The 16,085-nt window shown below is 41.0% G+C and overlaps 1 protein-coding gene across 1 annotated transcript; it reads left to right on the forward strand.

Moving 5' to 3' along the window:
* Positions 1-1,665: 1,665 nt before the first annotated feature.
* atp6ap1lb (ATPase H+ transporting accessory protein 1 like b) lies at positions 1,666-15,593 on the forward strand. Its single transcript, XM_059334071.1, has 7 exons — positions 1,666-1,878; positions 9,689-9,726; positions 10,292-10,374; positions 11,694-11,932; positions 12,729-12,779; positions 12,893-13,136; positions 13,492-15,593. Exons 1-7 carry the CDS (start codon positions 1,745-1,747, stop codon positions 13,726-13,728), a joined length of 1,026 nt encoding a protein of 341 aa, XP_059190054.1. The 5' UTR covers positions 1,666-1,744; the 3' UTR covers positions 13,729-15,593.
* The last annotated feature ends 492 nt before the right edge of the window (positions 15,594-16,085 follow it).

Genomic DNA, 16,085 nt, shown 5'->3' on the forward strand with positions numbered 1-16,085 from the left:
CTAATGTCATGAGACATCAGAGTGTAACATTTTCCCTTAAAGTCGTCACACCTGGATGTCTTTCTGCGGGATGTTCTGTGATGGACTCACTCTGTGATGGCAGCAGTGACAGTCTACTTTGCACTTTCCCTCCAGTAGACTGACACACTGGCCCCGCTGAAGTGACTGTGGCAGGCAGACGCAGAGGGCTGAGGCAGCCTTTAGTCACCTCATGTTACTCACCTCATGTTATGGCCTAGGAGACACGGCTGACCTCTCACACACTCAGCAATACTTTAGCCCTCTAAGCACACACACACACACACACACACACACGCAACTTAAATGATATGTATATAGTCCAACAAACCATTACACATTGATAGTGAGAAAAATAGAGAAAAAATAGAGAAAAATCTAAATCTTACTGGTGTTAAAACTGTTCTTTCATTCAATCCATGCCTAAATAATTTCCTAATAATAACCCAGGCAGGTAATCATTCCAAAGGTTTATTGTTGAGACACCTATCTATCCATTTCCAAACAGAAGAGTTATATTGCAACAAAATACTACTAACATGTCTTGGGTTTCAGTATTTCACTCAATATTGGCTTTGATATTGTTTTACTTCAAATAATCCTAGAAAACAATCAGGTATTGGCTGTTTACATGAGTATACAGTCATGCAATATGTTGTGACTATGACACATACTCTATATATACATACATATATTATATATAAGTATTTATATAAGAGAACAAATTGCTCTACAGTTTTAGTGTGAATCATTGCCACGCATCAATGTGAAAATCTACCATGATAGTAGGTCACAACATTCCGTTATATAACCACTCTTAATGTTCTGCTCTGAAAATCATCATATCATCGGATATGGAAATAAAAGATATGAGAGGATGTATCAAGATCCTGAGGCATCACACGCAATGGGGGCTAAATAATGAGGAGGAAACTGGATCAGCAGTCAGGGTCGTCAGGGTTGGACCCTCATTCCCGTCTCATCTCACGGCTGCTCAGCTGCTCCTGTCATCCATATTTGCAGCCTCAGTGGACAATTTCCTCAGCCGCTGGCCCTCTCAGTGCTCACAACAACACATAGATCAAGTGAATTAATTCTGCTTTGTGGCAGTGCGCTGGAGATCTAGGTCATGCAGTCATGGCTGTGGTTTTTTGTGGCCACCTAAAGTCATGTCAACATCCTCCTATCCTCCTGCCCAATCTGACCTTGACATTCCCAGGTGATTTTCCACAGAGGTGTGTGTGTGTGTGTGTCTGTGAGCCTGCTCCTGTGACAGAGCGTGCTCATGTGTGCAGGCGCGTGCTCATGGAGCATGAGCATGTGTCTACATGTGTATGAGTGTTTCAATTGTAGGTAGCATAGGTATAATGAGGTGTGCTCCGAAAAGGAATGAGCCGCTGTCTATACATAGGGCTTGCCTGCGGCTATGTGTGCATGAAACAGAGGAGGAGAAGATAGAGAGCACAGGAGTGGATGTGGGAGGGTGAGCAGAGTGTGAGAGGCAGAGGGAGGATGACAGAGAAGGGAGTAGGGTGGGAGGGAGAGGAGAGGAGGGGAGAGGAGGAGGGAGGGTGCAGCGAGGGGACTGTGACGCACGCTGATCAGCTCTGCTCGCTGGTGATTGGCCGCGGTTGCTGACAGTCAGAGAAGCTGGGAGTCAGGCACTGCTAGGAGAGCAGATTATGAAGCGGAGCTCAACCAGCAGCAGTCTCCTTTCATTGTCTCAATGGCTGCACACGCATTCCTCCTCTGCTCCCTCGCCTTGCTGTCCGCTCTCAGCCGGCCTGGGCTCTCCTTCACTGAGGAAGAGTTTCAGCCGGGACTCATCTATGACGAAGTGCCTGAAATCCTGGACAGAAGGTAAATCCATCCTCTCTATGGCTGTGAACAGAGGAGGGGTGTAGGGGAGGATGGGGGGGAGGGGTATAGGGAGATGCATGCGGGGATGCTGGGATGCTGATGTGTTCTCTTAGGGTCTTTCTTTCCCTCCTTCGCCTCCCTTCCCTTCTCCCCAATCTCACCTTGAGTGTATCACAAATGGTGAATGCAGGCAGTGTTGGTGTATCAGAGAGAGCTGAGCTGCGAGGCTTTGTTTGTCTCAGTCTTGGGGACTGCATCAGACGCTGCTCATCGATCATGGATGGGGCTGTTGTCTCTGTACAGTAGTGTTGGGCTGGCAGAAGGGAGCTAAATAAGGCTGGGGCAATTGGCCTGCAGGAGAGAAGAAAGGAGAGAAGAGGGGAAGCAGTACGGAGGGAAGGTAAACAAGGTTTGGACAGAGAGGAGAGGAGAGGAGAGGAGAGGAGAGGAGAGGAGAGGAGAGGATGCATCAGGGATGGTCTGTTGGGGTCTGTTTACTGATGCAGTCATTGAGAGAGAGAGGAAGAGGGAGAGAGAGAGAAAGAGTGGAGAAGGGAATTCTAGCCGACCATGTCTGCATAATGCACATGCAGTCCTGCAGGTCAAATCTGGATAAAATATTCAGAACTCAAACCTGGGGGCACTCACAACAGTGTCACAGGGACGGGACTGGGTCTGCAGCCAGGGCCTTTTTCTAGCACTAGTTCCTGCCTGCTTATAGAGACATCAAGGCAATAATACTGTGCCAAAACCATGTAAGGCTCTTGAAACTATGCCATGCATCACAGCTCACACAATCCTCTATAGCGCAAATGCTTCAAAGCCATGTTCCAATTTCTGACACGTTGCTTTTTAATCATTGTTCATGACTTGTTCATGACAGCAACACACTTCAGAGAATGACAGATTATTGCTGTCATGCTTTCATTTATTGCACAAACAATCTAATCTGTACACATGTTTACAAGTGTAAAGCACAGATAACTTGGATTTAGAATTCAATATAAAATGTCTCATGGGATTGCTCTCATTCTGGCTCAATCTAGTGTTTGTGAAATCCTGACAGATCACTATCTCAACTTTTCACCGCAGTCTCTCCGACAGAGAGCGGCTACATTAATTTCTCCTGGGGTTTAGAGCCTATTCCCCGGATCAAACTTTGTACGTAACTCTGCAACGTAACAGTTGCAGTCCCCGGTCACAGCTCTGACACACTCCAAGATGCTGTTATATAAGAGCAGCCTTTCATGCCTTTCATTTCTGAGGCCTTGTAGGGTGCATAACATTGGTTAGAAATGCAGACGGAAAGGTACAGTGAGTTAGAAACCTCCTCTGCTTATAGACATGGAGCTGCAGGAGAATAATAAAGAGAAATTTCAGACAGACAGATTTTTGTGGTAACTGACACGTGCGGTGAAAAAAATGGAACTGGACTAAAATGAACAAGAGCTTGAAAAAGTAAAAAAAAAAATTAGCCAGAGATGATCCAATATCTATCTACTATGTCTATCTACCTAAACCCCATTCATTTTCATCCAGATACTTACAGTATATTTCAGAAATAGTATTTTCAGTGCACTTTTTCTTGTTTAAAACAAAAAAATTGCAGTTTAAAGGGTCATACATGATTTGACAACCACTTTTTCTACAACTATAATAATCAATATGCTAGCAATACTTAAAACTATATAATTTATACGTAAAATAATCCAAGTATTGTACATTTCTGATCAAAATGATCCCAATATGGATACAGATTAGGAGGTCCATAGTTGTTTTAGAAACCGAGTCTATCAGCAACACAGGCAAAGATAGAGAATGAGAGGAAAACTACTGCAAGATGAGATTTTGCAGCTGTAGTTTATGGTTGTTTGCAAAAAAGATATTGATGGTGTTGCAAGCTTTCTTTTATTGCTCTGAAGAGAGCATATGGAAATAAATGGATATCACATAAAACTGGTCACAAATGTTGCAATAGTGGCATGAATGAGTACGCAAAAACAGTTTTATAAATAAAAGTTGCATGATAACAATAAAATCCCATTTCAATTGCCAATGAAACCAGTGTTTAGATAACCTGGCCCCGTAAATTTCTTCCACAATTAATCAAGTCAATTAGAGATGACCCAGTTGCTAGAGCTACAACACACTCAAATTACATTAAATCATTCACACTATCTAATGAAAAATGGCCACTGACGCATTTACAAAGACTGAATGGGGTCAGGACGATTAGACCAACACAAGAATTGTACATTTCCATATGAACTAATTCTCAAAAAACAACATAACAACTACAAAATAAATGTGAAATTATGGAAATGAAACCACTTGTAGGATTTTGTAAACTGCAGATAACAAGTAAAAGGTGCTTCAAAGCCACACACTGCACTGCAACACTTACTGATGCATATTTATTCCATTTTGTAGCTCTGCAGTGTAACATAGTTAACAGATCAATGTTTTATCTGTCACAGTATAGACAACATGTGCTTAATTCAAATTGTTTAAACACTGACAAACTGACCCAGATATAAACACAGGTTAGAGAGCCAAGTATTGGATTTCCAGTGGAAGATTGATCAGTGATCCCTTTTCAAGGAAAGATCACTGGATAACAATGTTCACGTAATATTTAATGAGAAAAGATTACGTCAAAGGCAAATATCCAGTAGATGTTTGCTTGAGTGCAGCCATGATGTTGGACTGTCCACACCACCACTGAGTCACTTGATCTCAGAGGCGTTGGAAGATTTAGACAACTCTTGCACTTGACCAGAGGACAAATGTGAAGTTGTAAACAAAGCGACGCTGAAATGGCAGCAGGGCTGTGAGCGGCACTTTGGTAAACTCCTAAAGCTTAATCTGCACTAATAAATCTATTAATAGGTCAGCACCTGGACAGTGTGGGATTAAGATGTTTTCCTGTTTGAGTTTACCTCAACCATTGAGCGCTTTTTAAGGAATGAAATAAGAACATGTTTGACATATACCACCCCAAATAATACTGTCTTTGTGATTAACATTACTTCGCAAAAGTAGTTCACCCTGTACATTGTGAAATACTATCATTGCTGGGTTTGAAATTTCATGTAGGCATAATATAAGGAAATATGAGTAGAAGAACACGTCACTGTAGCCTGATACACTATTGATATACACAATGACAATGGCTCTAGGCTTAATGCAATGGCCAAATGTCCACATTCAATTGCTAAATATAACCATATATGTTTTATGAAAATAGTTTAAGATGAGCTACATTAACCACACAGAAAAGAGTAAATAATATACTAAATAAAACTAAAAACTAGCTCCCCAGCACTGTATTCCTGTGGTAGGATCTCGGGACTTGGATGGGCTGATCCTGGTTTACAGAGAGTCTGGAGAGTCTGAGTGCAGTAGCCCAGCACTAGAAGCAAATAGGATTTGTTTACAAGTTTGGGGAGCGAGCACCACACCTTCTCTCTGCTCAGCAGCACACGGCAGAGGCATAGAGAAGGATGATAGTCAGCTATCCATCCCTGGGCTTGAATAAGGACGTCCAGTGAATAAACTGTTTTAAACTGTATTGATCGATATACCATTAGTAGCATAAATGACTCTCTTGGTAGTTAATATTTAAAAGCCATTTACTTAGATAAAAATATCCATAATGATAACAGACTAACGAGCATCGCAGTGTGTTCAATCTTGCGCCGGTCATTCGAAAATATGTTAAGTGTAGGTGCATGTGTGTACACTTGCGTGCGCACATATTTAGGGATATATGCAGAGGGAGCGAGGTGAGCCAAGGAGTGGCTCTGGCATGGCTTTGATTATATAAAGGGCCTGTTCAGCACCCAGGCACCGTGTGACAGGCTGAGCCAATGACAGGACCGCAGCAGTCCTGGGTTGCTGACCTCGCGAAACTGGCACAGGAACAAACGGCTGGGCTTTAGTTAGCACTCACGCTCGCAGACTCCTCTGGCTCCTTTCAGCCAGCTGAGGCCTAGGTGCAGAGGAAGGAGTGCTTATTCACTTGTGTTTGGGATGGGCTGGTGTGAGGGAGGGGAGGGCACATATGCAGCTTGTTTACAATGACACAAACAGTTGTTAATCCGAGACTGTAGCTGCGCAGTGTTTACATGAATTAATAAATAAGTAAATCAGATATGAAATTCAAGATTTCTGACGGGGATTTTAACCTTAATGTTGTCAGATTTATAAGGTTTCACGTATCAGTGCAGGTGATAAGTGGGCAGTGTCCAAGTACCTACCATGCTGCTGAGGTTTCAGTCACAACTGCCAGCTGCCAAAGGCATAGTGCTTTTGGCAGCTTACTCATATACAAACGTGCTTACCCAGCATTCACCTGGGAAAATGTAAATATTTGGATCCATCATATAAGTAGACTGTCATATTGTCGCCCATGAAATAGTAGATACAAGCAGGTTAATAAGGCTTTATACAGAGGGTGGCACATATATCCCAAGTAGTCTCTAATTAATTCAATCATAATTAAAAATATAGGTTGAAGAGCTTGAGAAATGACAGCATAGTACCTCCCTGCTGATCTCACACTCATTCACATTCTTAATACATTGTCATGCAGCTGTCATTATCTGTTCGGAGCCTAATTCAATTCAACTTGATTTACTGTGAGAAAACCCACACGATTACTCTACAGCTGTGTGATAGGTGACCTGAAACAAAGTCGAAATCAATGACAGAGTAGCCTGCGTCTACATGTTGCATACCATGAGCTTGTCTTCCTGCAGAATTTGATCCTGTATATGTATCTGTTTCCTCATACATGCTCTGCTCTACTCATTCAGTTGAGAACATTAAGTACTTTTATGGAAAAGAAAATCAGCAGTGATTTAAAAAAAAAATAAAGATCACAAACAGTACAAAAAGAAGATTATCATACTAAATATACTAAATTCAATGAATATAGGTCAAAAAAATATGTCTAATAATGAAGGAAAGCACATTTTGTGATGACATTACAGTTACATAATTTTAACTAAATGGTCTTCATTTGTAATTATCCCAATTACAATCATCAAAATTCAGATTTACTGGATGGCTGTCCAGTTAGACATGATATCGGAGGTCAGTTCAGATGTTTAATTAGCGCTTGAACTGTCCAGAGTGCCGTGGGCAATGACATCATGCCTTAATCTCTTCATCTTATTCAGGACCTGCGTCTCTGGGCTACCACAATTGGGCTCCAGTGGACCTGGCCTGTGCTTACCGCTAATCCTAATCCATCTGGCACTAAACTACACAATATTGCCCAGGTGGAAACTGCACCAGACGGGCAGATAACTGCTCCAGGCTGCTGGAACTGATATGTCTGGCAACCCAGCCTAAATCTGTAACTTCCAGTGCTATTAGAATTATTAATACCTTTTCATCTGTTAGCTGCTGCCCAGGTCTGCTCATCTTGTTCTGATCGCTAATGACATTACATTGTCCTAGGACAATAAGTGAAATTTAGAAAAATGTCAGAATGGAATACCAGAGTGATGCATAATCTGTTCTATCTGAGAAAAAAAAAAGTAGACAGCTGCGTCTGAGATATTGTGCAAGGCATCCATGGATGAATGAGCCAACAATGCGGCCCTTGAGCCAATCAGTGAAAATGTCACAGTGACGTGAAAAAAAAAACACATTTCCTTGGATCTGGCCCGGATCCAGCCCAACAGTTTGAGATTTTGAGAATGAAGGCAAGTGGAAAAAAATGTTCTAAGACACATAGGCCCACACGATCACATTATGGAAAAAGATCATGCAAAGACTGACAATGTAACAACTTGATTTTAAATGTAACTCTCCTCTCACAAATCACTTCGGTTGTGGAAATAAAAAGTAATATGGCACAAACAGAGGTTTTTAGTGGTTGAATCGCCATTTTTAATAACCTCTTTTTATTACAAAATGTAGGTTGGAGTTGTTCCTCATGGATCACTTAACTACAGTATGTGGGGCAGCTGCACCAGTGTCTGGTTCAGGGAAACAAAGTATGAACAGTTCTTAACAAGAATAGTCACAGTAATTGTCTGGCTTTTGGGTGTTCAATAAATATTCAGGTCATTCTCAGTCTATCTTGTGAGTCTACTAAAAAGGCCTTCCCTACAAGATCATAGCGTTACTATTCAAATAAAAATAACAAAGATAATATCAACACAGATGAAGGTCTTTAAAGACTTCACTTTTATTGTGCTGCAATTCATGAAATGATCTGAAGCTGACAAACAAACAGACTGAAGTAGTTCCTGGTGAGGTGACACAAAGGACGCAAGCTAGTTATCATGCCAGCTCCCACAGGTTTTAGGGTTTACCTCTTACAAGTCCATTATAACTGGCTATTGTGTGGAGATTAGTAAGCCAGTCCAGATGATCGCTAAGGACAGACCGGGACAGACCACACAGTCATTGGGTGGACCATCAACAAGAAGCAAAACTGGCCATGTCAGCGCCGCTCTGTAAGCCCATTGCTGGCGTATTACGTCTTTGATTAGACAGTTAAAAGGATCAGGATTAACTTCAAGAAGTCCCAGGCTATACAGGGTTTAGTTAGACTGAGAGGAGGACAGAGAGGGCAAACACGTGAAGGAAGAGGAAATACTTTGTCCTCTGACACTTGTGAACTATGTAGGTCAGTCCCACATCAAAGATCAGTCATTTAGTCAAAGCAACACATCTCACAAAGACTAAATACCTGCAAAATACACAACCAAACAAAGCTATTAAATTGTGGACTGGTGGTAGAAATCTATGGCCAAAGTTCCCCCCTTTATCGATCATTTACTGTTTGTTGCAAAATATGTAATTCAATAAGTCTGTAAATCACGTTAAAATTTTTCTGTATTCCTTCTTTTATTATGGTTACTTTTATTCATATTCATACAACAATATACTTTATATATGGCAATTTTGTGGCAAACTATAGGCCTACTGCTTCAATGTAAAGTTGCATGATATGTATCAGGCCAAAAAATTGTCTGCAGATAATGGGAAAAATCTATTATTATTTACCTATTATATACCTAAATTACTTCAACAAGAGCAGCAGCCACACACTCCAATATTGGTGGCGGTATGCACCTTTAGAATAGGCAATCCACCATGTAACAAGTAATATATTGACATATCTGATGTGTTTAACCTGATTTTTTTAGGCAAAATGCTCTGTAAAAATCCAGTCAGGACTGTTTGACAACAGACAACAATAGTGATGTCAGTTAAATTTAGTTTGGTTAAGACTATGGAATGTTAAATAATCAATCACTTCTAATTACATCTGCCCTTCTGACTTCTGTTTAAAAAATGAAAATGTGAAATTATCAGTGATATAAATTAAGCTATTGGTATCTACCATGAGAAGCAGGTAACTATCAGTATTAGCTGAAAAAAATAATCCATATTGTGCATCCCTATGTTAATGGCATGGCATACACAAAACAAGCAACCTAAAACCATAAAGTTTTTATGTTCTATCTCACACAAAAAAAACACCACTAGTTTATTAACATAAAGGTACCTAAGTATGATCATGGGAGTAATCATTCAAACTCTTCTGTTACACATTATAAGATTAATTTTACAACATATAATATTCTTAGGTGTTTATTTTTAGACAGACAAGCCTGCAAAGCTGTTTTTCCCCTTGTGTTTGCTGCAGCTGCATCAGTAGACAATGAACTTTCCTGCCCAAGGAAAAATGCTACATAAGCATCCTGTACATTATGGAGCATTATTAAAACATTTCTCTGCATCTTGTAATCCCAACTCCTGACTGTATTTTCTCTCTTTTCCACAGCAAAGAGAACCCCAAACAAGCAACAAGAGTCACATCAAGTAAGTAACAAATGTGTTGTGACACAAGGCCTGATTCAATCAAACCTGCCAAGTTAATTTTGACGCTGATGTGTTGGATAGATAGTCCTGACAAACACATTTCATTCTCAATGCTGGAGACATATTTGCTACATCTCAACACAAATTGATTTTGAAGTATGACTTGTGTGTGATCCATACACCTCAGAAGCATTTCAGATGTGTTATATTTAGGCTATTTGATAAAAAGGCAGCAAAAATGATGGAGAAATTCCTTTAAATTATGTGATTGCAAATCATATGTTGCTGGAAGAAGATGAACAGTATTTGTAAACACTGAACAATACCGCAACTGTGAAATAAACTGCTGATGAGTCACTGTGATGACGCAAAGCAACTGGAAATAGATAGGAGCGAGAGCACAGAGGTGTACGCAGGATCTCTATGTGTGTGTGTCTGTGGCGTCTGTGAAATCGGCTGAACTTTTTATGAGTATGTTGCAATCTGCATTGCAGCATTGCAATCTGCTTAATGTGTGTACTGATATAATCTTTCATGGTGCAGTAATGTGTATACATGTTTTCAGGTCAAGATGGTGGGTATGGCTTAGAAAGTGAAGAGGTTATTTTGATGCCTGAAGATGAAAACCCACTCAGGAGAATACTGCAGGTACACACACACTCGCTGTCTTCCCCTCCTCACCAGCTCCACCATCAGCCCTCTATCCTTATCATGCACACACACACACATGCAGACACACACTGGGATGCACACAAACAAAACAGAGCATATTCACTCAGCCTTGACCTTGGATGTGGGAATATGTTGGTCTCACATTCACCAGAGGTAAAACATCCTTGCCACCCACACACATAGGACCACTCTGACTAAAAAAAACTACAGTGAAACCATATGCTGCATCAGCTAATGCACCCAGGCTCTATAGATTAACCGATTCCTTGCAGCAACATCTCCCAAACTGCTGTATTCAGTACTTTAGCTTTTAAATATTTTGGAAATTGTCATCTCCGTTACTACACCTCACCTTTACACTTATTTATAAGTACTTCACATCAACCAAAGAAACAAATATTAACCCCATCATGGCCACTGTGACTGCCACTAATTGTAAAATAGTGCTGGATTAGCTCAAATACCCTCCAATGAGATGTGGCCTTTGAGCAATGAGAATAAAAGCTAGAGGTGGCAGTTTCTATCTGCAATATCTATCTGGACACACTATTTAATGCTAATTGTCTGTACAGAGAAGACAACACTGCTCCATCCTCATTTGAGATTCAGTGGTGGTTGGAAAAATATACATTTTATGGTCAAAATCAAGTGATGCTAGGTTTTGCTATGCACAGATCGTGCTGACAATTGTTATGGTCAGGCAGGAATGTACCCTGTAGCTGTGTCCCTGTTCAGTGGCTAGATGCTCTAAAGTCTGCATTTCTGACCTACTAGTGTGGCCGTGTTTTTAAAAGACGTTTTTATTTTAAAGTGAAAGACAGGAAAGTCCGGGGGCAAAGAGCAGATGACATGCAGCAAAGAGCCCTGGGCTAGACTTGAACCAAAGTTGCTTCAATAAGGACTCAGTGAGCTACCAGGGTGTCCCTGGACCACTGGGCTTTACAAATTTGGCCCATTTGAGGTCAAGTTCCTGGTGATAAACTCATAAATGATTGATTCAACCTCTTGATAAGTGTGCACAAACACACCATTTGTTCTAGTCTTTGTAGTACTAGATCCTCTCAACTCAAAGATGGACACGATCAGTAAAACCTTTGAGACATGTGCCTTTTGTGGGCTACATCCAGCCCCTGAAATGGGACACTGCTTATGAATATGACTCTGGATAGAAATCTGATCGCCCCCTAGAGGACAGTCAAAGAATGCAAAACTGCTGCTGCATATGCTTTGTTTCCCACTTCACTGCAGCTTCATTATTTATCCTGTTCTTAATTTCTCTCTTCACATGTCTACAGCCTTTTAACTGGCATCAGCCAGGGATGTCTCACAGTAAGAGGAAGCTGCTCCAGTCTCTGATGGGGCCTTATGGTCCACTGAGCGTGTCTTACAATGGGAAGACCTGCATTCTGTTCAAAGCAAAGCGCCTGGCAATCCGCTACAGGAACCATACCTTTATTGACCTAACTGAGAAGGTCTTCAACACCAACTCACCCGTGGACACTAAAGGCTCGATCTGCACTAAGGAGAAAGCTACGTAAGTCAAAATTGGGGACAGAGTTTTGTTTAAAGGAATTTGTTTTGGTTTTTAGTCAATTGGTGCACCAAGAGTGAAATATAACAAAATCTCACTTATTTTCATGTGTAGCCAAGGCATCAGCATAGGTTTGGCACTACTTACTGTCAGTGGTGGAAGAAGTACTCAGATCTTTTACTTAAGTAAAAGTAGTGATACCACAGTGCACCAGAAAAAGCATTCAAAATCATACAAACACATCAGCATCAAAATATACATGTACCAAAAGCAAAAGTACTTATTATGCAGAATTGCTCATTTTTTAACAATATAGTGTCACTGGATTATAATTATTATTGCATTGATGTGTTCTTCGCTTTAACGTTGCAGATACAGATTGAGCTGATTCTAATAACTTCATATACTGCTGTGTAGCTTAACATATATCATAGTTTATTAGTGGATTTATTTTTGGATCTGACACTCATGTTGTCAAACAAATGTAGTGGAGTGAAAATTACAATATTGGCTTCCAAGATATAATAGAGTGGAGGTGCTGTATAAAGTATGAGAACATGGAAATACAAGAACCCTTAAAATTGTACCTAAGTACAGTACTTGAGTAAAAGTACTTAGTTTCATTCCACCATTGTTTATTGTTTATGTTCACTGTATTCAACATAGAAATATTTTGTGTACTGTTTTTGAGACGACAGTCATAAGTGAATATTCACTGTGGTCAGTTGAGTATTGCTCTAAGTTACTGTGTTATATTTATATCAGACGTTTTATTATTTGTGGTTTTGTCTTACTGCAGGCTTTCATTAAAATTTGGTGATGTGGAGGACTTGCGGGGTCTTGTAATCAGGTAAAATGCAAATGCTTACTTCACTTACCAACATCTTCAAAACAGACATTTATCTAAAGGTTTTCATACACCTGGACTGTGCATGTAACTAACTGCATTGCCTCTTCCACCAGGCTTCAGATGTCAAACACTTTTTATGAGGCAGCTGGTCAAAACTGGTTCACACTAGACAGTGTTCACATCCACTACAACTGGACCCAGGAGGCTACGTTCAACGCCAGTGAGGTCTACGCTCCGGCCACTTCATCCTACCATTGCCAGCACGTCAGCAGCCTGCACAAATATGACACCCTGCTAGTGCCCAGCTCCCACACTGACACATCCGCTAACTGGCACATCACTTTCACTGATTTCCAGGTACACTATCGCACATGGGGCACAGCCTTTGGTGTGTAACTTCTAGTAATATCTGCACAGTCACTGTTATATGTGTAGTCTTTCCCCCTGTTTCCTACGTATGTGCATGTGTCTGTATGTTTGCCAGCCAATTCCTTTTTTTGTTCCCCGTTTGGTTGTCAGTCAGTCAGTCAGTCAGTCAGTCTGTTTACCGTCTGTTTGGCAGTCTGTCAATCTGTCTGTTTAGCCATCTGCTAGGCTGTCTCAACCTGTCCATCTGCCCAGTGTCTCTGTGCCTGGTAAGCCCAATAAGAGCCAGTTGTCCTCTTTAGTTTAGCCTAATCTCATCTTTCCGCCTTGTCTCTCACTCTTCCAGATCCAGGCCTTCAATGTGCAGTCAGACAAGTTTGCGTCGGCCAGTGACTGTGCCACTTTCCTGACACCAGCCATCCTGATGGGCTTGGTGACATCTTTGATCCTGCTCCTCGTCTTAGCCTATGCCCTGCACATGGTGGTACACCTCAAGCACATCGACCGCTATGAGGAGCACAAAGCCACCGTCTACTTTCCCCGCAGTCCAGAAGCCGAGTTGCCAGACAAGAACAGTCTGTGAAGGAAAAAGAAGAGCTGGAGAAGGACAGGGGGAGAGAGGGAGAGAGAAAGCTGAGAAGCGAGGCAGAGGGGAGTGCAAGTGAATACAAGAGTGAAAAAGTATCCTCCACAGAATATTTGTTCAACAAAATGACAACTTTGCCTGTTCATATGAAAACTTGTACGTCTTAACTACTTTAAGTAAATGCAGACCGTGGATGGATACTTTTTCTTCTTTTCTCATTGACCTGCATCTTGGCATCCAGATTTTGAATAAGGCCTTTGGATGTTCAAGCTTCTCCCTGAGAGATGGTTCATGATCCTGATGTCAAAGGTCAAGGACAGTCCCGGGGCCCTGAAGGGCGACAGCATATACAGGCCTTTACCCCAGTCAGCCATTAAAACCACAAAAGACTAGCAACTGTAGCTAATACAGCTAACATCAGATGCTCCTGTATGTATTACATGGCTCACAAGTGTCATATTACAAGCTTCCATCACACACATTGTCTTTTCAGCTTTCATTACAGTGTACTTTGTCTAATACCGCTGCAAGAAATATATACTTCAAACAGCCAGTTTTATAGCTGAAATAGCCGTATTAGCTGCATGCCATAAAAGGCTGGTCTATCTGGGCTAGCACAGTGTTTCCTAATGATAAGGATTACAGAGAGTCTTGCATGGGTTGCAGCTTAAAAAAATCAAATATGGCACAAAGTAGAAGGAGCTTGAAAAGCTTTTGAGTGCAAGCGAAGAGAAATATTGGGAACCACTGGTCTAGCATCTGGCTGGAGTGAATGGACCAGCACTTCTGGCCCTTCAGAGCCTCTGGAGTCTCTCACCCTACCCCTGAACAAGACTGCTGCTTGGGACTCAACTGTGAAATGGCCTTTTACAGACCAGCCAGACAAAGGGGGTTCTACAAACTAGCACAACATTGGTTAGTTGCGAAAGCACTACCAACAAACTATCAAAGACTATACAAGGAACTATGCTGCACAAGACTGCCCATCTGAGGGCATGGCAGGAAAGCAGGTCTTGCGATGACTTGACTCTCTGAGAGTCAAGTGTTTGGACAAGGGAGGCCGTGGGTCCTCCATCCACACCACTGGGTTGAACTGCCAAAGTGAAGCTACAAAGGAGTTGCCATGAAATATGGTGAGAGACAGAGGGAGACAATGTGAAAATGAAAGCTAACCGTTACAGCTATGTACAAAACAAAAACACATACATGTACAGAAGTGTCACTCTGCGGAGGTCTTTTTTTTTATATACAATGTAATCATGAAATACTATTAGGTACAGGATGACTATGCTAATCCTCATAACCAAAAGGATACTCAAAGCTGTAGATACATTAAGATCTCTATACGATCATAGCTGTTTACTATCTTCAAATATTGCACAACTAATAAAAATAGGTACAAGTAAGACATTGTGCTATGAGGATTGGTGAAAGTATCAATGCATATGATTTTTTCTACAAAGTATTAATATGTTACACTGTCTGTCTATTTGTTTTACGCTGGGCCAGACAATGTAAGGTCCAGTTTCATCTAACTGTAAATTACAGTACAAATTCCTACCATAGAAGGACGATACTATGGAATGCCGTCCACCCACCAGGACTTATAGATGCCATTATTATGCCAGAAGCCACACTAGCAGCAGTAACAGCATCAGTAAGTCATTACTACTGATAAAAACACTCAGCATGACAGTAAATAGATATCTTAACATTCGATATGGCAGTTCTGTCAATCTGTAGCAGTGTGAAATGTGTTCTTTGGTCATAAATGTATCCTACAAACTATGAAATGAGGCGGAGGCAGTTTGTCCAAGGACCAACTGATGTAGATTGAACAATAAAGGATATTCAGAGGAAAAGGTGTGCCGTGTTTATATGTTAAATAGTTGTGTTGCACCTACTGCATACAGAAACACACTAATAACATATTTATAGATGTTTTTTTCTTTTAGTTATTGATTCTCCTGTGTTGTTAATTGTGACTTAACCCACAGCTTTCCGGCCCAGGGTCTCAGTATGCTACCAACTCTGGTTCCCCTCCTGAGTGCCATCTGCTCTCTCCTCTCACTTCTCTGTGACCTGAAATGTTAGAAAAATTTACCTGCCGGCACCTGTCCAATCAAACACTTTCATGCATACTTCATAGACAATCATAGCCATAGAGATTTTTGTAATCTCAAAATCTGAGCCGCAATGTCATCCCTTGACTGCTGGTCATAAGAGACTGCTATCATAGAATCTGTATCCAAATTCCTATAGACAGTTTTAACCATACATATTTTTTATATGCACAATGTTTTTTTTCCAGTGGTTTTGAACTAAGTTACTTACCTTACTAAAATAAAATGTCA

This window comes from Centropristis striata, chromosome 5, assembly GCF_030273125.1.
Source record: "Centropristis striata isolate RG_2023a ecotype Rhode Island chromosome 5, C.striata_1.0, whole genome shotgun sequence".
In the NCBI taxonomy this organism is placed as follows: Eukaryota; Metazoa; Chordata; class Actinopteri; order Perciformes; family Serranidae; genus Centropristis; species Centropristis striata.

What these genes read in the sequence shown, in the direction of transcription:
- atp6ap1lb (XM_059334071.1), top strand. Translation starts at nt 1,745, where the DNA reads ATGGCTGCACACGCATTCCTCCTCTGCTCCCTCGCCTTGCTGTCCGCT. An exon ending in AGCAACAAGAGTCACATCAA is followed by an intron (nt 9,727 to 10,291) that starts GTAAGTAACAAA and finishes ACATGTTTTCAG; the next exon opens with GTCAAGATGGTGGGTATGGC. An exon ending in TTGCGGGGTCTTGTAATCAG is followed by an intron (nt 12,780 to 12,892) that starts GTAAAATGCAAA and finishes CTCTTCCACCAG; the next exon opens with GCTTCAGATGTCAAACACTT.